Below are 25,655 nucleotides of genomic sequence, written 5' to 3' on the forward strand. Positions count from 1 at the left end.
TCTTGGAATTCCAACAGAGAAGATGGAGGATTTAGGCAAGAAAGGAAGAAAAAAAAAAGGTGGAAGTAGAAAAGATACCTTCTTTCCTGCCGGATTCCCATTCTATTATTTTTTTTAAAGAGCTCAGCTAAGAATGTAACAACAGCCCAGTCGGTGTGGTTCAATGGCTGACGTATGAACCAGGAGGCCACGATTCGATTCCCAGTTAGGGGTGTGCAGGAGTTTCTATCTCTCTCTCCCTCTCCCTTCCTCTCTGAAATCAATAAAAATATATTTATTTAAAAATTACTGGCTGAGTCCAGGGGTTATGCATATATGCATACAAGTTCTCTGAGATTGGACAGTCTGTTCCATGCTTCTATGTCTCTGAAGGCATGGGGTGGGTGGGGGGGCAGGCTAGGAGAAGTCAAAGGGGGAAAAGAGAGATTATGTAATACTTTCAACAATAAAGATTTTTTTAAATTACTGGTTGAAAATATTATAAAAGCATTACTAATAAAGGTAATCACAGCGCAAGTTTTAAATTTTTTCAAACTCTGTCTTTCAAGTGCCATCTTTATGATTTTTGCCATACTGATAATAATTACTATTGAAATAATACTTTAAGTTAAATTAAGTATTGTAAAAGGAATCTTTATATTACTACTTTAAATGGAAAACCATGAACTATTTGTCATAAATAGAAACAAACATTAAAAATAAATACATAGCTCTAATTGCCAACCTATTATCAAGTCCATAACAATGGTGGGAAAATAGCGGAAAATGATTTAAAATGTTTCTAATGACTTTTGGGGGGAACATATTTTAAAAGTACAAATTTCTTAAAGCATCCCACAGAACATTCCAGATAAAAGGCTGTTGCATTGAAAAAGGTTAAAATTAGTAGGAGTCAGAAAGATCATGATCTGCCACTTATTACCTGTGTGTCCTTACCCTCATTAAGCCTCAATTTCCACCTCTGGAAAACGGAGGTAAGAAGAGTAGCTACCTCATAAGGTGTTATATAAATTAAGGGAAACTATACAATGCTGGGCCGAAGTAAGCACGCATACTAGCCCCTAGTATAGATTATTCCTACTATTATTTCTGTAGTTTGAGAAAATCTCAAACATTATCCATCTCCTCACAGACCATTTTAGGTAGCCTAGAAATGAAGGCCTTTTAAGATACTGTATTATCTCAGCAGAGATCATATAAAATGCATTAATACATTTACTTTCTAGTGCAAGAACTGCATTTCTGAGACTGTACTTGAAACAGCTATGATACTTAAAAATCCAAGAGCATTTCCGTATTTACCTGTATGGGGAAGCATAGTTATAGTTTATGAAGTCCTTCACCCCCAATCTACCACTGACATTAATGGGAGCTATATCTAAAATACTACACATTCATACTTATGTAGGTTTCATAAACTCTTTAAATTAGTTTAGAGAATTTTACCATAAAACACTTACAAACTTAGTTTTGCAAAGCTCTCTTGTGCATTATGCTTCTCTCGCTCATATGCACTTTCAACTTCTTTGAACTCATTCTTGATCATTTCCAAATCAGCAACAGCTTCTGCTTGGCTGGCCTTTTCTACCTGCAAAGCTCCTTCAAGGTCTCGAATCCGCAACTACCAGATGAAAGAAAAGTAATTAAAGCGAGCAAGAAGCCCTAACCGGTTTGGCTCAGTGGATAGAGCATCGGCCTGCGGACTCAAGGGTCCCAGGTTCGATTCCGGTCAAGGGCATGTACCTTGGTTGGCACATCCCTAGTGGGGGGGTGTGCAGGAGGCAGCTGATTGATGTTTCTCTCTCATCGATGTTTCTAACTCTCTCCCTCTTCCTTCCTTTCTGTAAAAAATCAATAAAATATATTTTTTTAAAAGCGAGCAAGGAAATGCTAGTAGCATCAATCTCAAATTGAGTAGAATACTTTATCAACAGCAGATTATCATCCATACAAACACTTCTTTCTTTCTGCTTTGGTTTAAAAAGGGAAATAGAGAAAAGACAGTTTATTCCCTTTCTCAACATTTGTTTGTTGTTGTTGCTTAAAGATTTTTTAAAATTGATTTTTAGAGAGATGAAGGGAGAGGGAGAGAAAAAAAAAATCCATGTGAAAGCAAAACATTGATTGGTTGCCTCCTCCTCACCCGCTACCAGGGATCGAGTCCACAACCCGAGCATTATCTCTGACCAGGAGTCCAACAGGCAACCTTCTGGTGCACTGGAGGATGCCCAACCAACCGAGTCACACCGGCCAGGGCTTTCTCAACTTGTTTAATGAAAGGGAGGAAGAGTGGAAGAATAGTTAACTGAGCTAGGGAAAAGTATAGGCTGGGTATGATATAACCTGCCCCATCCAAGTGCCTAATTTTGACCTCCTAGTCCATTGACACTACTTTTCTAAAATATAATAAATGGTGTGTGGTGTGTTTTTTTTTAACTAAAGGCAATTATTCTTCCCCTGTTTGAGAAACATCATTATATCTTTATAAGCCTAAGAAAGTTAACATATCTTTTTATTCCTGGATGATTTCATTTTAATTCCCCTCTCAGATTTAATCCTTCTCTTTATTATGTTCCCATAGTATTTTAGTATTTCATATTTTTATGTCTTCATCTATCTATATATCTATATAGTATTTCTGGTGATGGAATGTAAATGCGAAAAGAAGCTCCTTTGCTTTTTATACCTGCAGCTTTTAATACACTGATAAGCAATATGTACAGGATAAACACTCAATAAAGTTGCATATTTTTAATGTTTTCCAAAATAAATTCATCCCATTACTGTGGATAAAAAGAACACTCTGATCAGCAAATCTTTCTGGGACAGATGATAAATATTTTGGACTCTGCAGGCCATGAGGTGTCTGTTGCAACGACTCCACTTTGCCACTGTAGCATAAAAGTAGATGAGATAAAAATTCACAAGAACAGGCAGTGAAATCTGGCCTGTGCGCTGAACTGTGCAAACTCCTCCTCTAATACAGGAAAAACTATAACCTCACAGTAAATAGGATAATGAGTGTCTTAAAAATATGCTACCCATTCTAAATGCACACCTTGGTTCTCTGAGTATAATGCTGTTTTTCCCAGCTTAGTAAAACCCATACAAAAAAGTTGTTCACATTTTACCTGAATAATTTCAGAATTAAATTTTGATTCCAAATGTGCTGCTCTTTCTGCTTCAATATTTTCTTCTAATTTCCTCACTCTTAGTGTAGTTGCCTGAAAACAAATTAAAAGTTTGTTTTAAATAAACATCAATTTTTAAAGTGGATATGGTTGACTATAGTCTAGAATTGTAATTAATACTTTAAATTACCATGGCCTCTCTTCTTTACTTTGCAGGAGTGTAAAAGTCATATTAAAAATTTGTGTAGCCCAGCTAGCATGGCTCAGTGGTTGAGCATCGACCTATGAACCAGTTCGATTTCCAGTCCGGGCACATGCCCAGGTTGCGGGCTCCATCCCATGTGGGGTATGCAGAAGGCAGCCAATCAATCTCTCTCTCTCATCATTGATGCTCTATCTCTCTCTCTCTACCTTCCTCTCTGAAATCAATAAAAATCTTTTTTTTTAATTCATGTAAAAATCATGCTCAGGAAGACTGTTCCAGAGCTTGCTTGCTTTTTCCTTTTTATTAAGGTATAATTTACATATAATAAACTACATGTATTGAATGTATATAATTTGATGTTTTGACTCACAGAGACACCTAAGAAATCACTGTCATCATCAAGACAAGAAATATTTCTACTGTCCCTTGAAGATTCCTTGTGCCCCTTGGTAATTCCTCCATCCAGTGCTGACCACTGCATGCCTATCCTGAAATAGCTGCTCATCTCTTCTTTGTCACTACAGGTCAATTTATATTTTCTGGAATTTTATATAAATTGAATCATACAGCGTGTACACTTGATTATTTGCCTTTTCCCCCAGCATAATTATTTTAAGATTCATCCATGTGGTTACTCATATCAATAGTTCATTCCCAATGGTGTATCTCTTCATCTGCTGATGGACATTTGAGTTGTTTCCAGTTTGGGAAGTTACAGCTGAAACTGTTATGAGCATTTGTATGGACATACACTTTCACTTCTCTGGGGTAAAGAGTGAAGAGTACAATGACTGGGTCAAATGGTAGATGTACATTTAATTTTTATGAAACTGCCAAACTGTTTTTCATACTGTTTCCTATTTTATACATCAGCACCAACCTTTGACATGGTCATATTTGTGTATGTCTTTTTTTGGGGAAAGGATGAATTAGACATTCAAATAGGCATGTAATAGTATCTCATTTTAGTTTTAGTTCGCATCTCCCTAATGGTTAATGACATTGAGTGTGTTTCCATGTAGATATAGGGTGGCCCCAAAAAATGTATACACACTTAACAGCTGATAGATCAAATTATGTTTCTTTCTTTTCGGATTTAACCCCTCTGAAATTAATGATTCAAATTGTGCATACATTTTTTGAGCATAAGCAAAGAGAAATGAAAACATGTTTAAACAAAACCTTACACACAAAATGTTCATACAGCATTTTTCATAATAGCCAAAAGTGGAAGCAACCTGAATGACCATCAATTGGTGAATGGATAAACAAATTGTGATATAACCGTACAATAGAATAGTACTCAGCCATAAAAATTAAGTACCGATACATGCTACAACTTATAGGAATCTTGAAAACATATGTCAAGTGAAAGAGCTGAGACACAAAAGACCACATATTGTATAACTTCATTTATATGAAATGTCCAGAGTAAGCAAATCAATAGATATAGAAAGTGTGTTAGTTACACTTTCCCAGTAACTAGGGGCAAAAGGAAGGATGAGCAGTGACTGCTAATGGACATGAAGTTTCTTACTGGAGTGATGAGAATGTTCTGGAATTAGACAATGGCAATGCTGCACAACTTTGGGATTATACTAGAAACCACTGAATTGTGTACGTTAAAAAGGTTAATGTTATTATATGTGAAGTATATCTCAATTAAAAAATAAAAATAATTCCTGAGTGTCAGAACCAAAGACAATGTCAAAGAAGTGACAGCCACTTCTCAGTTTCTGAAAAAAGTGCCCTCTAAGTACTGCCTTTGAATCCTTGGAACAAGGGATCCCCATTGATTGCAGGTATAAGTTATGCATGGTACCTGCTACTACAGAGAAGCTCTTATGTTTAGCCAGATTTTAAAATGAGCATTACCTGAGGTGGGTCCAATACCAGCAAAAAAAAAAATGTAAACACCACAAGATGAAGTTTCTGTCCTTAAAGAATTATAGTCGACTTTTTCAGTATTCAGTATGCTTGTTTTGGGTTCTATAAGTTAGAAGAAGTCTAACCAGTCACAAGAAAATAGCCCATAGACATTGAGAATAAAGGATTAGAACAAGAAAGGCTAATAAAGGGAAGATAGAGGGAAGAAACCAGTTTAACAAAGCTAATATATTGTTTTAGATTTCAAAAAGCATATGCATAAGTTTCTCTATCAAAATAGTAGTCTTACGTTTTATTAAAATATGGAATATTCAGTTATTCCATGATAAAAGAATCAAGTCTTCTTTTCATTTTTTATGTATATGTTATATCATATTAATTAATTAGTTACCTAATTTTCACTCCAAGTCAAGAATAGGTTGTTTTTCCTGTATAGACCAAAACGAAATGGTTTGAAATAATAAATGAGAGGTCACATCTTTATTTTCAGACTTTCCTACTTTGAATGAAATAGCCAGAAGAAAACGAGTTTAAAAAATGTTTATTATTACTAAAACTATCAATTCATCAGTAAGGAAAACAAAAATATATTCAAATCTTTAAGCTAAGTCATTCCAAAAGTGGGCTTTGTTGATAGACATTATTAAATTAAAGCAGCCCTGCTAATAAATGTATTTTTAAATCTTCCAGTCTGGTGAATTAATCCTTATATCCAGCAGAGGGTGCTAGAGGAACATCAACATGCTATTCACAAAAAATTTTCCCCAATAATACTGCCTAAGATTAAGTAAGTAGCACAACAATCATCAACTGTCTCATCAATATCCAATCCTAATGTAATCAACAAAGTAAGGGCAGAAAACATAACAGAATTCATATTAAAACACAAAATCCAACACAAATTCATATATACAAGTCAATTTAACTAGACACAGGTTTGCCTGTAATACAAGTATTACACTATACATGTCTGTTCCCTAACACTATGCACAGCAGAGTTCTTTATATAACACAACAGTCACATAATTTATTCTTTATTAGCTGGTTCTAATGTCCTTTCCTACTGCAATATACTGCCAAGAGATTTTATTTCAGTAAATACTAAGTATTCACCATACCCTTTTTTTTTATGACATGTCTCATTAAATCACACTAAGCCCAATTAGGTAATCTGCACTTAAGAAAAGTGAGTATTCACTATCTGAAGATGGAAATACAGAGACTGATGTCCCCTGTACCCTTTGATACATGTTGTTTTAGCATAACACAGGGCATGAGCTGTAGGCTCCAATTCAGCAACAGAATTAACTGAACATATCGAGACATTTGTTCTCCACACATCTGTTTCCATGGCTTCCATGGACCTGTTCCAAAGTTTCACAAAAGTTATGAAAGCGTGTGTACAATGCATTTGCTGAAAGACTGGACAAAAAAGCACCTACTACATTATTTTCTCCTCAAGTAGAATATACCCAGCTCAGAGGATATATGTGAACTGAAAGGAATTAGTCAGGCAGTAAAACTCTGATATACAATGATATACAAAATGCAGTCCACTAAAATGGACATCAAGAAAAACGGGATACTGCTTCCTGCTCATCACCGCCTCCACAAGCTACATGGAATCCTTGCAACCAACCCCACTAGCATGTCTCAGGCGGAGTCTCACAAAGTCGCTGAGGATGTTAAAGCACAAGACCAAGCCATCAGACAAGGAGATGCTTGTTCACCTACAGCCACTACAAACAAGCCACTGGATGCTGGACCTCAAAGGCAAGGCCAAGTGGGATGCCTGAAATGAGCTGAAAGGACTTCCAAGGAAGATGCCATGAAAGCTTACATCATAAGCTTTTATTTACAAACTAGTAGCCCTGTGCACGAATCCGTGCACCAGTAGCTCTCTGCAGGGCCTGGTCGCTCTGCACCTGCTGCCCAGAGGCTCTCCGCGGCCCAGAGGCCCATCCGCGGCCGGGCGCGGAACGCTTGCCTCGTCGTCAGGGCGACGAGGCAAGCATTCCCCCCCAGCCCCCAGCTGCGGCCACTCTGTGCCCACGGCCCAGAGACCCATCCGCAGCCGGGGTGTAACACTTGCCTCATCACGGCAGCAACGAAGCAAGCATTCCACCAGGCCACTCACACTGCCCGCTCTCAGCAGCCACCCCGCTCCGGGACTGGGGGACTCCAGCGGGGCTGAGAGGACTGGGTGCCGCCATCTTGTGACTATGGGCGCCACCATCTTTGTGATGGAGTGATGGTTAATTTGCATGTTACCTTTTTATTAGATGGGATTCAAAAAAAACTAAAGAAGAAATATGGAATACAGGGACTGGATTTGGCTGTCAGCCACACTTTTCATCTAAACTGTTATCATGCCTTGTTTTTCTCACACCATAGATTAAGTGAAATAATGACATAAACCCTCTTTCTCCATACTGTCCAGGATACAAGTCTAACAGATTAGGGGCTGAAATGGTTACTGACCTTGCTGAGTAGTTTAGATCAACTAAAAGTGCATTTAAAAATAAAGAAAGTAAAAATAGGGAAGGAAATATCACACAAGTACAAACTAGTTAGAGATTTCTCAGTAGTGTGTGATGTGGCATTGTTTCCAAACAGTTGCACAAAGTTTACCCCAGAATTCAACAGCTATCTAAATCAGGCGTCCTCAAACTACGGCCCGCGGGCCACATGCAGGTGTTTTTGCCATTTTGTTTTTTTACTTCAAAATAAGATATGTGCAGTGTGCATAGGAATTTGTTCATAGTTGTTTTTTAAACTATAGTCCGGCCCTCCAACGGTCTGAGGGACAGTGAACTGGCCCCCTGTTTAAAAAGTTTGAGGACCCCTGATCTAAATAGAAAGTGGCTGTTTATTTAACTGTTTTTCCAGATTTTATCACCTGATATTTCCATTAATAGACATTTTTGCAAATTACCAATATAGTAATAACCCATATTCAAAAAGATGATTCTAAGGGACTGAATCATCACAGACCAAGTCTATAACTGTTACTTTAGTGGTAAGGATATTTTGTTATATTTTAGTGACTGAAACTATTATATGTGCATTAATAAATAATTATAATACTTATTCCCTACCTATGTATGGGGAAAAGTATAGTTACTGTACTTTAAGCCCTTAATCTGAAGATATCAAAGTATTTTTATTACCAAAAAAGACATCTTAAAAGATCAAATTCTCTAAGTATTTGACAAGTACTTGAAAAAACAGAAGCACCATAATATCATGCCACTTAACCTGACTCATATATTGGTGGTTGGGGAAGGGTTATAACTAAGAATAATCTATGAGTCCTTTCCTATTTATCATCCTTGTCCTAATCAAAGAACTTGAAAAGGAATATTTATTATTCAATTAATCTGACCTTTAATATGGACTCTTTTTTTAAGCACTGATATTGCTAAGTAGCACATCTACAAAAGAGAGTGTACTTACATTAATGTCATTGATTATGTCAATGCTATAATTGAATATTAATATTCCACCGTTTTCAAAGAAGTGTCATATGTATTTTGTCATTTGACAAAACAATATGCTATGTTTTATAAAACAGGTCAATAAAATATAGCACATAATATTTTAAATCTTTATAAGGCACTCTTATTTGAAGATTTGGATTTTTTTTTAAGTAGCTCTCTTATTTTTTAAGTAGCCAGCACAATATATGAGAAAAGCAATTCTAGTCAGAAGCAAAATTAATGCTTCTTTTGTGACTTGGAACTGCTGTGTAAAAGTGAATAGCTGACCTCCAGGTCAGGGAAATCCAATCCACTGAACTCTGCCTTCACAGAAATCCAAATATGTTATATTTATTTTCAATCCCATCAAGCAAATGCTACTTTTTATAAATGTTTAGAAGATTATTAAAAACAAATGAACAGATTTGCAGCTTTTCATGATCATCTCATTGATATTTAATCTAATAATAGACAAATATGCAAATTGACCATACCTCCGACACACCCACAAGCCACGCCCACAAGCCACGCCCACCACCCAATCAGAGCGAGTATGCAAATTAACCCAAACCAAGATGGCTACAGCCACAGAGAGCAAGGTTTCCTAGGTAACAGAGGAAGCCAAGCTTTCTGTCAGCCGTTGCAGGCCTAAGCCTCCACTCAAGCTACAAAGTTTCAATTATAGAAGGTAAACAAATTCAAACAAATGGCGGCAGAATGGAGCTTGAGAGAGTAGGCCAGGGTTGCTGCCGGCAACAGGGGAAGCAAAGCTTTCTGCACACCCTGGCCGGGCCCACCCGCTTAAGGCAACAAAGTTTCAATTATAACCCCAACACAAATGGCTACAGGCCTCGGAGGGAGCCCCAGGCTTGGCTCCGCTCCAGGCTACAAAGTTTCAGTTGTAGAAGGAAAATAAATTCCAGATAGCAGGGCCTCTGCTTGCATTGCCAGGGGGCATGGCCCGCCTGCAAACTACCACAGGCCCCTCGCTCAGGCCGCCCCCGCCCCAAGGGAACCCCACCCTGATCAGGGACACCCTTCAGGGCAAACCAGCTGGCCCCCACCCCTGTACCAGGCCTCTATCCTATCTAATAAAAGAGTACTATGCAGATTGATCATCACTGCAACACACAATATAGCTGCCCCCATGTGGTCAAAGATCCTACCCCCATGTGGACACAAGATGGCCACCACAAGATGGCCAGCAGGAGAGGGCAGTTGGGAGGCACCCGGCCTGCAAGGGAGGGCAGTTAGAGGTGATCAACCCTGCAGGAGAGGGCAGTTAGGGGTGACCAGGCCGGCAGAAGAGGGAAGTTGGGGGCAAACAGGCTGGCAGGGAAGTGGTTGGGGGTGATCAGGCTGGCAGGCAGAAGTGGTTAGGGGCAATCAGGAAGGCAGGCAGGTAAGCAGTTGGGAGCCAGCAGTCCTGGATTGTGAGAGGGATGTCCGACTGCCCGTTTGGGCCCGATCCCAGGGATCGGGCCCAAACGGGCAGTCGGACATCCCTTGAGGGGTCCCAGATTGGAGAGGGTACAGGCTGGGCTGAGGGACAACCCCCCTCCGTGCACGAATTTCGTGCACCGGGCCTCTAGTTTACTATATAGGTCAACCAAAAAAGAAAATGGAGCATTTAAATAGTACCTACCATATAATAGATCCCATACTCTTATTACAAGGCCCAAAGGGGTGCTGACACACCTGTAAGCATTTCCATTACAAATAAGAAAAAAAAGATCTGTGTCACGAGTCAAAATTGATTTGCCTCTAAGGAACATTCCTTATAATTCTCTGCTATAAATTACAATTAATCTGTAACTGTTTTATTAATAGGTTATTTTTTATAAATAGGCTCATTTAAAGCACTCCTCACTCTAAAATTTCATAGCAGTCTCAAGAAATAGCTGAGTGTACAGATATTTAGAGCTCTATGTGCCCATCATCTTAACCATGGTTAACTGTGCGGTTTGAGGAGAGAAACCTGTGAGTCACTGAGGATGGCAAACAATTAGAGCCTTTAAAGTTTCAGAATGGACATATGAAGGCAGCAGGATGACTATAGCAATAAATTGGAGAACACAGCAATTTTTTTATTCACAAGAAATGAATAATGAAATATACCACTCAAATTGTAAAATAGGAGGGATGGACAACAGTGTGATGATTAGGGGGAGGGTGGAAGAGGGCATTGATGGGGATAAATGGTAATGAAAATAAATAGGCAGGTAGGTAGGAAGGAAGGAAGGAAGGAAGGAAGGAAGGAAGGAAGGAAGGAAGGAAGGAAGGAAGGAAGGAAGGAAGGAAGGAAGGATGGTTTAATGGGGTGGAAAAGTTTCTATTAGTTTTAGGTATAATTTTGAAAACCAGATAATAAAACTAGGAAATTTCAGGAACAGACTTCATAGACTACAAATTCTCATTAGCATGGTAATTAATTTGGCATCTTTACAAATCATTTTTAAAAACCTTTTCTGGCAACAAAAACTTAAGCATTTAACACATTTTTTAATGAATTTACAATCTGATAATCCATTATAAACATAAATACGAAAATGTATAATACTTATAAGCACAATTATATAAACCAAGTGATTTCATCATTTACCTACTTTATTGCTAGTAATCGACACAAATAGGTTTGTTTTTTTTAAATTCCTACAAACACATGATAGCTTTAAAAAGATGAACCCCATGAAGTTGCCTTCATGGACAATGTAAGAAGTAAGATTCATTTTCTTTTCCTTTTTCACTTGAGTATACAGGTAGAGAAGAGAGCTACATTTTACCCTTTATGTTACTACAATATAGTAGAATATGACTGACAGAAGCAATTCACCACTTATTTGCAAAGACTGTTCTCTCCGCTTTAATCTTCACAAGATTCTTCGGTTCTCTCAGAATTAGGTTTGCATCTTCTCTTTTCTCTTTTCTTATTGAGTTAAGCTTATTTCCCATGATAAAAAATATATATACCTCCCCTAGTTGTAGGAAGGTTTATAAAAGCCATGGATATTTCTTTTTGCAGTTCACTTTTCCCTTGGTTCTGGGTATCCAGCACCACATTTATGAAATTGGATTGGGAGTTTGTTTGCTTTTTTAATCTAAGAAATCATTGATTCATGTTAGGATGATTAAGCCACACAATGGTATTTACCTTATCAGATTTAAAATATATATGAACTTCTCTGGCCCAAGCACATAAAGAAATCACTCTTTCATGAAATCAACTATTGAAAAGCTTCACTAAATCTGAAAATATTTATTAGACTAAATCTCTACTATATTTGTTGCTTTAGTCTGATATTACTGACATTAAATAATGTATTCTAGTTAATTAAAATTTTAACAAATTTCCTTCTCTATTATTATTCCATAATCCTTATTTTTAAATACTACTGACAGCCCTGATGGTGTGGTTTAGTGGTTAAGTGTCAACCCATGAACCAAGAAGTCACTGGTTTAATTCCCAGTGAGGGCATATGCCTGTGTTGTGGGCTTGATCCCCAGTAGGGGGTGTGCAGGAGACAGCCAATTGTTGTTTCTTTCTCATTGATGTTTCTATCTCTCTATCCCTCTCATTTCCTCTCTCTCTAAAAAAAAAAACAAAAAAAAAAAAAACATTTTTTTAAAAATATCACTGACAATTTTTTAAGTACCAAGAATTACTAGTAGTTAATGTCTCCAAAACTGAATGTAAAAACCACCATTACGTGCTCTTCAAAAATTTACCTTCTCCTTTACAATGTCATCATCTGGGCCAATAGCCAATACAAAATACATTCCCTAAAATATCAAGCAAACTTTTTAAGGGTGAAGAATCATCGATAAGTCAAAGGACTATACCTGCCCACTTACAAAATGCTTATAAAATGAATAAAAGAGACTATCTGGATTACCCTCAAAACTTCAAATTCTCCAAAAGCAGAGACCTGCTATTAGCAAAAGTATTTACAGAGTAGCTTTAAAAAACACACAAAAATGAAACTACTCTGAAACAATTTTATATTTACAACATCAAACAATAAAAAAAAATTGGTTTTCCAGCATCCTAATGTGACTTCTAAATGATTTTCTTAAATTCTAAGTATATTCAGAACTTTAACTCTATTCCTTTTTTTGAATAGTAAATACCTTTATCTAAGACTTCTAGAAAATGAGGTCTGTGTAGACATTCAGAGCTGGGCAACAGCAAGAACTTCTAGCACATACTGGGCTCTGTTCATCGTGCTGCAGTCCCATTTCTTCCCGTGTGAAAACCTTCCCCTCACCTCCAGTGCTTTCTATTCTAACAACCGAGCACCATTGTGTCCTTCATACCCCTTCGTACAGATCATTGTGCCACATTCATAGAAAACATTCAATATGCTGACATATGCTCCCTTTGTATCAAATTTTGGAGAACGTCTGTAGGTAATATGTAATTAAATGCTATGAAGAGCTTATGCTCTTAATAGCTCTACTATGGTCTCGTCCCCAAAAGATGGGGGAAATATTTAATCTGTTTAAATATTTCCACTGTTACACCAGGACACTAAACCTCAAGAGAGGTAAGTGTCTTTCCTGAGGTCACATAGCCAAAAAGTTAACATGTGAGGCTTCTTGTGCAGGGCTACGCCTAGTGATAGGATCTTGAATCAATACCAAACCTGTTGCTTCGCCTGTAAAATTAGAGAATAGTATCGACTTCATAGAGTTGTGAGAATTAAAAGATGAATATAAAGCAACTGCTACACTGCCCTTTTACCATCAGCACTACGGTCCTGCTCTAACTTCTGTGATGATGCACGGACACATGGCTGCTACAAGTTATAGAAGACTGACTTCATTGAAGGCACTTGTGCATTGTAAAGAGTAGAGTGATGGTTGGTATAAGTCAGTTAAAATACCAGCACCACAGCATTCCAGCTTCAATGACTTGGACCTATAGTTTCAACCTGAGCTTAGAACTCAGGGCGCTGCACCCCCACAGGTGTTGCAGACAAATTCCCCAGGCCCAAAGTTGGTCTGGGTCCGGCTCTTACCCCGAACCTGCTACAAAGTGGCCGTGGCCCAACTCCGCCAGACTAAGAAGCCAGAGAGTCCCTCTATGCCTTTTTTTTAATAGGTCATCCACAAATGACATACTTTAAATGATTATGTAAAATATGATGATATATTACTGAATTTGTTGGCCTGAAAAATGTTCAGCACAAGTAACGAGTAATCTAAAAATATTATTTAGAATATAATCTCATTTTTACTGGTTCTCTAACCTTACGTAAAATTAGACCATGTGTGGTAAGAATGTGAATAATTTTATCTTTGCCAAGTTCACACTTGACTTTATATACCTCACACCCACTTTCCCCGATTATTGACATCCTACATTCATATGATACAAATAACCCATTAAAAATGGACAGTGGAGCTAAAGAGATATTTCTTCAACAATATGCAAATGACCAATAATCACATAAATGATATTCAACATCAGTAGTCATTAGAGAGATGCAAATCAAGAAGTGTAAAATGGTACCACCACTGTGCAAAATGGTCTGATAGTTCCTCAAAAACCTAAACATGGAGTAAGCACATGACTCAGTAATTCCACTCCTAACTATATACCCAAGACAACTGAAAACATTCCACACAAAAACTTGTACACAAATGTACACAGAGATATTACTCATAATAGCCAAAAGGTAGAAACAACACAAATGTCCATCAACTGATGACTGGGTAAACAAAATGTGGTATACAATACAATGGAATATTATCTATATCATAAAAGGCCTGTGGTCGTGACACCATAACAGCAGAACGACCAAACAAGTCACCAGGAGGTGCATGGAGCACCTCTTGTGGGCCAGGACTCAGGGCTCGCGCGGTGAGGCGGGGCTCACGCGAGGCTAGCGGGGCTGGCGCGGCAGAGGCGGACCCAGGGCTCGCGTGGCGGAGACAGGGCCCGCGGCTCGCGCAGGGCGGGGCTGGCGCCCCACCAGCACAGTGGGTCTGGGTCTTGTGTGATTTCGCGCACTGGGCCTCTAGTTTAGTAATAAAAAAGAATAAAGTACTAATATGTGATACAGTATGGATGAATCCCAAAAACATCATGCTAAGTGGAAAAAGTCCATCACAAATGACTGCCAGAAGCCAATTCCAGCATGTCATAATTACAAGAGTTTCATCAAAAGGTTGATGAAACGGGGGGCTCAACAAGGGCTGAGTCACATATGTAATTACCTGTTGGAGTGGCTAGAGAGCACTTCCCCCAAACCTGAACAGGATGATTGTTTACTGCCAGACAGCTCAGGGCATTTCAATCTACATGTTATTGCCTCCTGTTGGCCAAACACCTGAACAAGCTGTAGGCTATTCCCCAATCTGACAATGCTTCTGTAAACCCTACCCTTTGAAATGTATTATCTCCACCTTGCCTTAGGATAAATTGTGTTAATAAGAAGCAAGGGTCCTGAGACAAGGAGAGATCTTTAGCTCCTTTAGCTAAAGCTCCTCTGACCCCCAATGACTTTCAAAATTATCTTTGCACAGCCTTTCTCCAGATTGCTGAACCCTTTTTAATGCTGGGACAAGAACCCCAGCAAATGACCAAATATTGCATGATTTCATTAATATGAAATATCCAGAATAGGCAAATCTATAAAAGAAAAAAGTAGATTAATGATTTATAAATGCAGAAAGTGGTTACTTAGGGTTGAGAGAGATGGGGAAATAGGAGAGTCCTGGCTAATAGGTATGGGGTTTCTTATCGAGGTGCTGAAAACATTCTAAAAATAAATATAGTGACAGTTGCAAAACTCTGTGAATATAATAAAAAACACTGAATGATACACTATACATAAGTTAATTTGTAGCATGTAAACTATAACTCCAAGTTGTTGGGGTTTTCTTAATATCATCAATATGACAAGTTTAACTTCCAGGCATCCACCTGCACCCCAAATAGCCAAAAAATACCTTTCCAGAACCACTGCACAAACTGGAGGCTTATTATCTGGAGAATGTGACTCTGAACCAGAGGCTCATGGACATACAGATACACAGGGAGCAGGCACGGCAGAGGGGTACACAAGACTGAAACCAGGGCAAAGCCTGCTACTGAACAATATGATACCCAGACTCTTCCTCCATGTCCTTATTCCATTTTATAACGACCAAAAGGGAAACTAGCAGATCACCCTTTGTAGAAACTAAAGAAACATAGTGAAAAGACCTATATAAATTATAACACTTCAAAATTTCCTAATGAAATACTTGGCACACATCTCCTTATCGTCCCTACATTCAGGCTTCCTAAGACCAATACTCACATATGCAACTGCCTTCTCAACATCTCTACTTGGATGTCTAATAAGCATGTCTGTTAACCTATCTAAAACCAAACTCTTGATCTCTCCCTAATCTACCCCACTTACATTCTTTGTCAGCTGAGTAAATGGCGATATTATTTGCAGTTTGCTCAGAGATATAGAGACATAGAAATAGAAATATATTTACCCTTTGCTGTAAATATTTTTCTCATTTATCTTTGTCTTTAGTGGAGGGTTTCACTTACATATGATGCTAATTTCCATAGTCAAAGCTATAAATCTATTTCTTTATTACTTTGTTCCACTGCTTTTATGATTAGTAGTAAATCATATAGCACTAAGAGAACAGAGAAAATTAATCCAAATTTTCTTCTTCTAGTTTAGCATCATTTTTAATATTTCACACTTTTTAATCCAACTGGAATTTATTTTAGAATATGATGTAAGATAGGAATCTAATTTTATTTTGTACCAAATGGTTAACCAATTCTTTCAACACAATTGAATAATCTGTCGTATCCTAATGGATTTGAAATATCTTAATAAACTAAATTTTTTATCCTCACCCAAGAAGACGTTTCATTGATTTTTAGAGAGAGAATGAGAGAGAGAGAGAGAGAGAATTGATGTGAGAGAGAAACATCAATCAGATTTTACCTGTAGGCACCCCGATAGGGGGTAGAACTTGCAACCTATGTATGTACCCTGATCAGGAGTAGAACCTACAATCTTTTGGTGTACGAGACAACGCTCCAACAAACTGAGCCACCTGGCCAAGGCTTAATATACTAGATTTTTATAAATATTTTACAAATCTACTATTGGCCTTTCAATTCTGTTCCATTGGTTTGTTCTTACAACCTACTGAATGGGAGAAGACATTTGCCAATGAAACATCTGATAAGGGGTTAATATCCAAAATTTATAAAGAACTTAAAAACTCAACACCCCCCCCCAAAAAAAAAAGCAATCCAATTAAAAAGTGGAGAGAGGACTTAAATAGACTTCTCCAAAGAGGACATACAGATGGCCAATAGACATATGAAAAAATGCTCAATGTCACTAATCATCAGAGAAATGCAAACTAAAACTACCAGATATTATCTCACACCTGTCAGAATGAATATTATCAATAAATCAACAAAAAACAAGTGATGTGAAGAAAAGAAAACCTTTGTGCACTGCAGGTTGGTACAGCCACTATGGGAAACAATATGAGGGTTCCTCAAAAAAAAAAAAAAATTAAAAATGACCCAGCAATTTCATTTCTGGGTATATTTACAAAGAGACCCAAAACACTAATTTGAAAGAATATATGCACCCCTATTTCACTTCAGGATTATTACAATAGCCAAGATATGGAAGCATTCAAAGTGCTCATCAGTAGACCAGTGGATAAAAATGTGGTGGTACATATATGCAATGGACTATTACTTGGCCATAAAAATAAAATGAAATTTTACCATTTGCAATAAGATGATGGACTTAGTGGATATTATGCTAAGTGAGTAAAGTCAGACAGAGAAAGGTAAGTACCATGTGATTTCAGTTATATGTGGAATCTAAAAAACAAATTAAATGAACAAACAAAATTGAAACAGACTCATAGATACAGAGAACAGACTAATGATTGCCAGAGAGGATAGGGTTGGGCCTGGATAAAAAAGGTGAAGGGATCCAGAAGTAAAAATTGGTATTACAAAATAGTCACAGGGATGTAAAGTATAGCACAGGGAATATAACCAATAATACTGTAATAACTGTGTATGGCACCAGGTAGGGACCTCAAATATCAGGGGTATCACTTTGTAAAGTATATATGGTTGTCTAACCCCTATGTTGTACATCTGAAACAAATTAAAAACTAAGACTAAATCTAAACTGTAATTGAAAAATAAAAATGTTAAAAAGTAGTACTAATGAAAAATAGAAAGTCTAGTCTTGAAGTTATTGTACTTTTTGGCCACGCAACAATCTTTTCCCTTTTTTATGGTACCAGCACCCTGATTTTCTCTATAAGCATGTATTTGGACTTCAATTTTAGTAGAACTGAGAGGGATTTATTTGGGGTAAATGACTTCTTTCAATCAAATGTTCTCTTCCTAGATTTTGTAACTTTTGAATAAAGTTACTTTTGAATGAAAATTATTGATACCAGTTCACCCCAACTTTGTCTATCTTTTCCGCTTCAGAGACCCTTGGAGAAGGTCTGGGGCTCATGCTTTCTGAGCCTGATTCCTCACAGTGTGCCTTCTGATTCTGTGAATAAGATTCCCATATTCTTCCACTGAAGCCCCTTTTTAAGTTAACAAAAGTTGGTTTCTGTTGCATACAACCAAAAATGACAACTGATATGTTACTGAAGCTTTACTGTATGTATTCACTACTGATAATATAAGTCTCCACTCATAAATCATCAAAATGTTTTAATATTCTCATCTGGCTCTTCAGTCTTTCACATGAATTTTAGAATCTGTCTTCCCAAAATAATTCCATTGGAGTTTTCACTGGAACAGCTTTAACCCATAATATAATCTGGAGACAATTTTTTTTTTTTTTCTGGGGACAATTTTTGTCTTTACAATGTTAAGTGTTCATAGAATGTCTTCCCATTTTCTTTTAAGACTATCAGTTAAATTTCATAATTTTTAATGTATTTGTTGTTAATTGTATTACTATTTTTGTCACTATGGTGAAAAAAACTTTTTTAGTATTTTATTTTCTGACTAGAGGCCTGGTGCATGAAATTCGTGCATTGGGGTGGGGGGGCATTCATTCAGTCCGGCCTGTGCCTTCTCGCAGTCCGGGAGCCCCGCGATTGATCGCCCCACAGAGGGAGGCCCCCCCACCGCCGCCGCCGGCCAGGTAACCTGGGCCTTCATTTGGGGCGATCGCAGAGCCCCCCAGCCGATGGTCTGGGCCTCCCTATGCAGATGATCATGGGGCAATGGCGGGACCCCCTGACCAATCGCATCATACCCATCTTAGTGGTGGCAGTCAGTACTGGGTCTCCACGGCGCCCGCGACCCAGGAGGGACCGAGAGGTCAGCAGTTCAGCCTTCTCACCAGTCTCTGCCCACCCGAGCCTGCTGCACGCACAGCCTGGCGTTCGTTCGTTCGGTCGGTCGTTTTGGACATTACAGACCCTGACTCTTTTATTACTGCTAGTATGTAAGAATCCTATATAATAAAATCCTTATATGCAAATTGTCCCCTTGGGCGGTTGTTTGATCGGGAGACCGGGAGCTCAACCACTCGCTATGATGTGCGCTGACCACCAGAGGGCGGCGTGGGACATGGCGGGCATCAGGGACATTCTGCTGGCCCCAATGGGTCCTGATGAGAGCGGGATGAAGGCAAGATAGTGGAGCAGGTGAGTGGGTGGTGCCAGGCTAAGGCAGGGTGCCAGGCGGGGTCGCGGGGCTGTGAGGCTGGGGGCATGAGTTGGGGCCTGATCTCCAGAGGCCACCCTAAGGGACAATTTTTGGAAAGAAGGAGGTATGATTCTTATTATTATAGATATATTTATAACCTTCAATAGTCAAGAAAATCAACTTTAAAATTATTAATGCTAGTAAGAATATTTAGCTAGGAGGCTAGAAAGAAAATAATACCCTATGTAATAAAAGGTTAATATGCAAATTGACCAAACGGCGGAACGACTGGTCGCTGTGATACACACCCATGCATGAATTCATGCACAGGCCTCTAGTATAAACATAATTATTATCATACTAGAGACCCAATACATGAAATTCATGCACTCTGGGGGTACCTCAGCCCAGCCTGCACCCTTTCACAGTACAGGAGCCCTGGGAGGATGTCCAACTGACAGCTTAGGCCCAGGAGCAGGCCTAAGCCGTCAGTCGGACATCCTTAGCGCTGCTGCAGAACCTGGCTTCTGGCTGAGCGGCACTCTCCCCATGGGAGCGCACTGACCATTAGAGGGCAGCTCCTGCATTGAGTGTCTGCCCCCTGGTGGTCAGTGCGCATCATAACAACTAGTCGTTCCACATCATAACAACTAGTCGTTCTTTTCCTAATAATAGTTATAAATTATGTTTAGGAAAACTTCTTGGTTAATTCTCATCCAAGGATAGAATTTTTTTTTGGTTAATTCTCATCCAAGGATATTTTTCTATTGACTTTTAGAAAAAGTGGAGAGGAGGGGGAGAGACACAGAGAGAGAAACAGCGATGTCAGAGAGACACATCAATTAGTTGCCTCCTGCACACGCCTGACCAGGGCCAGAGATGGAGCCTGCAACCCAGATATATGCCCTTGACTGGAATCGAACCCAGGATCCTTCAGTCCGTGGGCTGACGCTCTATCCACTGAGCCAAACCAGCAAGGGCTAGCTAGTAAAATACTTAATTTACCATCAAGCAAAAGGAAATTTTTAAAAGGAGTAGAATTAACAAATACAATCTCTCTCAAGATTAATTAAAATGCTTATCAGTATTAATCACTCATAAAAATCATACTTTTATTTTTCATTTGTAAACTGATATCCCTTTTTTATCTAGTCTTACCTGAGAACTATTCCACAAAATCATGTAGCTAGAATTCATGATTCAAACTACAAACTTAGAGAATTTAACCCTTTGCACTCACTTGCTTTTTTCTCGATTCCTTTATTCTACTGCTAACCGTGTCGAGTCACACTCGACATCCGAGTGCAAAGGGTTAATATTTTGTATATAAAATATTTCCCTGTATTGCTTCTTCAACCTCATAATGTAAATAATTACCCTGAAACTTCCCCAGTATTTCATGAGAATTAATGTTAAAAATTAGGAACAAAATGTAATTTACTCAGATTCAAAAGTTTTCAGAAAAGCAAAATATTCAATATAAATAAATGCTTAAAAAGCAGTTTCATATTTTATTGCACAGTAAAACTTTCTCTGGCCTGAAATTACTGACTGGAAAACATATAGCCTATATAAGAAAAGGCTAATATGCCAATAGACCAAACGGCAGAACAACCAAACAACCGGTTGCTATGACGTGCGCTGACCACCAGGGGCATGCACAGACCATGGCAGGCTTCAGCAGCAAGTGGCAGAGCGCGGAACATGGCAGGCGTTGGCTGCGGCAGGACAGTGGAGCAGTTGAGCAGGGGTGCCAGACCAAGGCGGGGCGCTGGTCACTGTCATCGGGGCAAGCCTCTGGTGGTTACTTAAAATTCTTTGCTCCTGCGTGCCGTGGTCCTGCCCGGCACTCACACCTGCTGCCAGCGCCGGCCCTGCTCGCACCCACTGCCAGCGCCAGAGCCAGCACTTGCACCCACTGCCGGCGCCAGCCCTGATCACTCGGTGTCATCAGCAGGTGCATGTAGCAGCTGCTGGCCTTGATCGCCCCTCAGGGCTTCTCCACCTACCCCTGCTTCTGAGGGGTGATCTGGGCAGCAGCCACCAATGCCAATGCTGCCGCCTCTCACACCCGCTGCTAATGCTGGAGCTGCCACTCGCACCCCTGCTGCCACCAGCCCCCTTCGCACCCACAGCCAGTGCTGGAGCAGCCAGCCGCTCACACCCACTGCCGGTGCCTGGCACCAGTCCTGATTGCTCGGCGCTGTCAGCAGGTGCGAGCAGCGGCTGACGGCCCTGATCACAGTTGAGGGCTTCTCCATCTCCCCCTACTCCTGAGGGGCAATCTGGGCAGCAGCCGCCACTTGCACCGGCTGAAGTCGCCGGCCCTTTTCATACCTGCTGCTGGTGCTGGCCCTTATTGCTCCTTGCCGTCAGCGGGTGCAAGCAGGGCTGGACTTGTCAGTGCATGGGAGCGGCAGCAGCGGTGGGAGCAGGGCTGCTGGCAGAGAGGAGACCAGGGGCTGCGGTGGGAGGGGTCAGGTGGGGGTGCAGAGGATGGACCAAGACTCGCCCCTGTGCCCACCGCAGCCTAGCAGCCCACAGTTCCTGTCAAGGTGCAAGAATTTGTACACTGGGCCCCTAGTATGTTATAAAAGAATGAGAAAGTATACCTCAAATTCTTTTCGAAGACGTTCCTCTCGTTGAGTGCTAAGTTCAAGTTCACTTGTTTGTCGCCGTAAAAGGTCAGAGCAATCCATGTGTTCAGTTTCTAATTTTTCTACTTTCTTGTGCATACTTTGTACAGCACTATCTTGCTCCTGGAAAACATTCATTTTTGCATCAACAGAATGTATAAGCCAGCATTGACTAACGTGTATTCTGTGGTAGACAATAAGTACCGTATTTTCCGGCGTATAAGACGACTTTTTAACCCAGGAAAATCTTCTCAAAAGTCGGGGGTCGTCTTATACATCGGGTATCATCTTATAGGGCGGGTATATCCCAAACTCTATATTTTAACTGGAAAAGTTGGGGGTCGTCTTATACGCCCAGTCGTCTTATATGCCAGAAAATATGGTAACTAAGTCTGTGCTTCCAACCAGAACAATAGATTATTTTTGCATAGGCCAGGGAGGCCAAGTTATTTTCCAGCAATGTTTCAGGATATACATGTATTGTAAAAGCATTATTGGAGGTTTACAATTTTTTAAATCTGATTAATACATATTACAACTGAAACGTGTATAGCTTACTAAAATGCTATGCTAATTCAAATGGCCTCTGAGGATCTTTACAGAATTCTGTAGTTCAACTGTCATATACTAATATAATGTTTTCTCCTTTCATTAAAATTTTAAAGTATTTAGTAATACAAGTGGACGTTGCTCCTTGGGTGATAAGGAATGAGTGGCCTGGATGCCTCAGAATAACCCATGAGAGATTTTGATGAGAGCTCATGGTACTTTATGCTTATAGCTTCCAGCTCTTAAAGTTGCATCCACTAGATGGCTGTGTTTCATTTTCTCTCACGTTTTCAACTTCTCAAATCTCTCTTATACTACTGAAAGAAAAATAATAACAGGCACTCTTCTACTTACATATTTTTCCAAATAAACTCAGAAATCACCCTGACAAATGTCCCTCTCTATCCTGGAAAAAGAGTTTACTAACTAGATACAATTTTGATACTTCTCATAATTTACAATAATAAAATTAGAAAAAAAATAGAACAATGTAATATTTCTAAAACGTTGGGTTTTAATGAGTAAATTAATTTATTGCATTAATTACATTACTAAACCAAAGCAAAAATATAACTTTTCTAAAAGCAATTTCAAAAAAAGTGACTTGATGTTATTTTCATATTTTACTTAAGGGTCTCAAGTCTGTCGAATTTTTTTATTTTTTTGTATCTGAAGATTACATTTACATTATCAGGATAATATGGACTTCTGTTGTTTTAATGACCTTCACTATGTGCCTGAACTGTTAACACCAAAAATAAAAATGATGATCAGAAAAAATAATAATAATCAAGAGAGGCAGGAAAAAAACACCTTCAATACAGGTATGACTTACATTCATAGAAAGTTAAGATATTACAAACATGAAACAAAAAGAGTCTACTATAAAAAGATATAGTCAAAGAACAAGAATAAAATCTTGGAAATTAAAAACCCAAAAGCAGAAATAAAAATGCAATACAAAGGTTGCAATATAAAATTGAGGAAATACCTCCAGAAAACAGAGCAAAAACATAAAAGAATGGATAATAGAAGTAATATGCACTGAGAACATCAACTATTTGCCAAATAGATCTAGCAATATAATCCAATCCCAACCAAAATTACAAGATTTTTTGGTGGCATACAAGAAGCCAATCCTCAAACTCACACGGAACAGTGAAGGCTAAGAATAACTCTCCTCTTTCCCCCCCAAAAAAATATTAAGAATAAGGAGAGGGAGCCCTAACCAGTTTGGCTCAGTGGATAGAGCGTTGGCCTGCGGACTGAAAGGTCCCAGGTTCGATTCTGGTCAAGGGCATGTACCTTTGTTGCAGGCACATCCCCAGTAGGAGGTGTGCAGGAGGAGGCAGCTGATAGATGTTTCTCTCCCATCGATGTTTCTGACTCTCTCTCCCTCTCCCCTCCTCTCTGTAAAAAAATCAGTAAAATATATTATTTTTTTAAAAAGAATAAGGAGAGGGAAACTTGACCTACTAGAGATCAAGAATTACTGTAAATCCATGATAAATAAAACATTTACTATTGATTCATAAATAGATATAAAAGTGGAACAGAACAGAGCACCCAGGAACCAAGCCTTAGATATAAAGGAACTTGGTATGTGAAATAGACAATATTATAAATCGTTCAGTGGTAACAGAATAGACAGCTGAATAACTGGCACAGGGCCATTTGGCTATCCACTTGGCAAAGAATAAAATTAGATCTCATCTCATGCTATATAGAGAAAATATATATATTCTCTTTATAATTTTAGGTTACATAGGACATAAAAAGCACTATGAATGAAGACTGATAAATTCAATTACATTAAAATTTCAAACTGTACATCAAACACAATGTAAATTGTCTCCACAAAGAGAAAAAAGATGTTTGCCCTAGGGATATTAATAACCAAGAACTGGTAACCAAACATATAAAAAGTTCCTATAAATTAATAAAAATATATAAATAATCCAAAAGAAAAAATATAAAATGGCAGTTCATAAAAGAAACATATATATCCAATTAACATATCATGCTCAATGTCAGGGAAATAGAAAATTAAACAAGAATGAGATATAATTTCATATACATCTTACTGCCAAAAAAATTAAATCTGAAAAATACCAAGAGTTCAAGAGACTGTCAGAGAAAATAAAGTCTTCTTTCACATTGGTATAACCACTTGGGAGAACAACGTGGCATGCATTAAAATGCATATGCATTAAGTACATACCCACATAAACAAAAGTACCCGATGTTCACAGAAGCACTATCTGCAATAATTAAAACTTGGAAAGAATTTAAGTCTCAATCAATCAAGTAATGGATAAATCAAGTATGGTATATGCATAGGATAAAATGCCATACATAAGTTAAACTGAATGAACCAGAGTTACTTTGTTAACTTGAATAAATATCAATAAAACAAATGAAAAAGATAAGGTGTACTGTATGATATTCTGTAAACAAAGAAAATGATAAAGTAATATACTACACTATCAATGTACACAGACAGAAAATTGAACACCAACTTCAAAATAATGTTCATCGCCCTGACCGGTTTGGCTCAGTGGATAGGGCGTCGGCCTGCAGACTGAAGGGTCCCAGGTTCGATTCCAGTCAAGGGCATGTACCTTGGTTGCAGGCACATCCCCAGTGGGAGGTGTGCAGAAGGCAGCTGATCGATGTTTCTCTCTCATCGATGTTTCTAACTCTATCCCTCTCCCTTCCTCTATGTAAAAAAATCAATAAAATATATATTTTTTTAAAAAAAATAATAATGTTCATCTTTTGGGGGTAGGGTTGTGGTGGGAGGGTGAAATGATTCAGAATAGTCTTCAATGATCTAACAATTTATTGTTTGTTTTTTGATTCTGAAGCAAAAATGACAAATACATGATCTAGAAGGTACATATTAGCTATATTAATAGAATTGGTTTGTTATACTGAATATTGGTTATATTAATCCCTGTTATTTTTTATATGTTCAAATATTTGTTTTAATTTTATGATTTTATCAATACAACCCAAGTCTGGGGTACAGTATAACATACAAGAAATTTAAAAAGAACCATAAAACATCTCATACAAAATTAATTT

At 38.5% G+C, this 25,655-nt stretch overlaps 1 protein-coding gene and 1 pseudogene across 1 annotated transcript in view; one reads left to right on the forward strand and one right to left on the reverse strand.

The window, feature by feature from the left end:
* The window catches only part of CCDC171 (coiled-coil domain containing 171), a 245,552-nt gene that overhangs the window by 196,764 nt on the left and 23,133 nt on the right, over positions 1-25,655 (reverse strand). Inside the window, exons 6-8 of the mRNA XM_054727636.1 lie at positions 21,996-22,142; positions 3,132-3,224; positions 1,461-1,621 (exon numbers count right to left, since the gene is read on the reverse strand). Coding sequence (XP_054583611.1) covers positions 1,461-1,621; positions 3,132-3,224; positions 21,996-22,142 — 401 coding nt within the window. The remainder of the gene's footprint in view (positions 1-1,460; positions 1,622-3,131; positions 3,225-21,995; positions 22,143-25,655) is intronic.
* Positions 6,872-7,639, forward strand: LOC129151715 (acyl-CoA-binding protein-like; annotated as a pseudogene).

The sequence above is a fragment of the Eptesicus fuscus genome, chromosome 15 (assembly GCF_027574615.1).
Source record: "Eptesicus fuscus isolate TK198812 chromosome 15, DD_ASM_mEF_20220401, whole genome shotgun sequence".
NCBI lineage: Eukaryota > Metazoa > Chordata > Mammalia > Chiroptera > Vespertilionidae > Eptesicus > Eptesicus fuscus.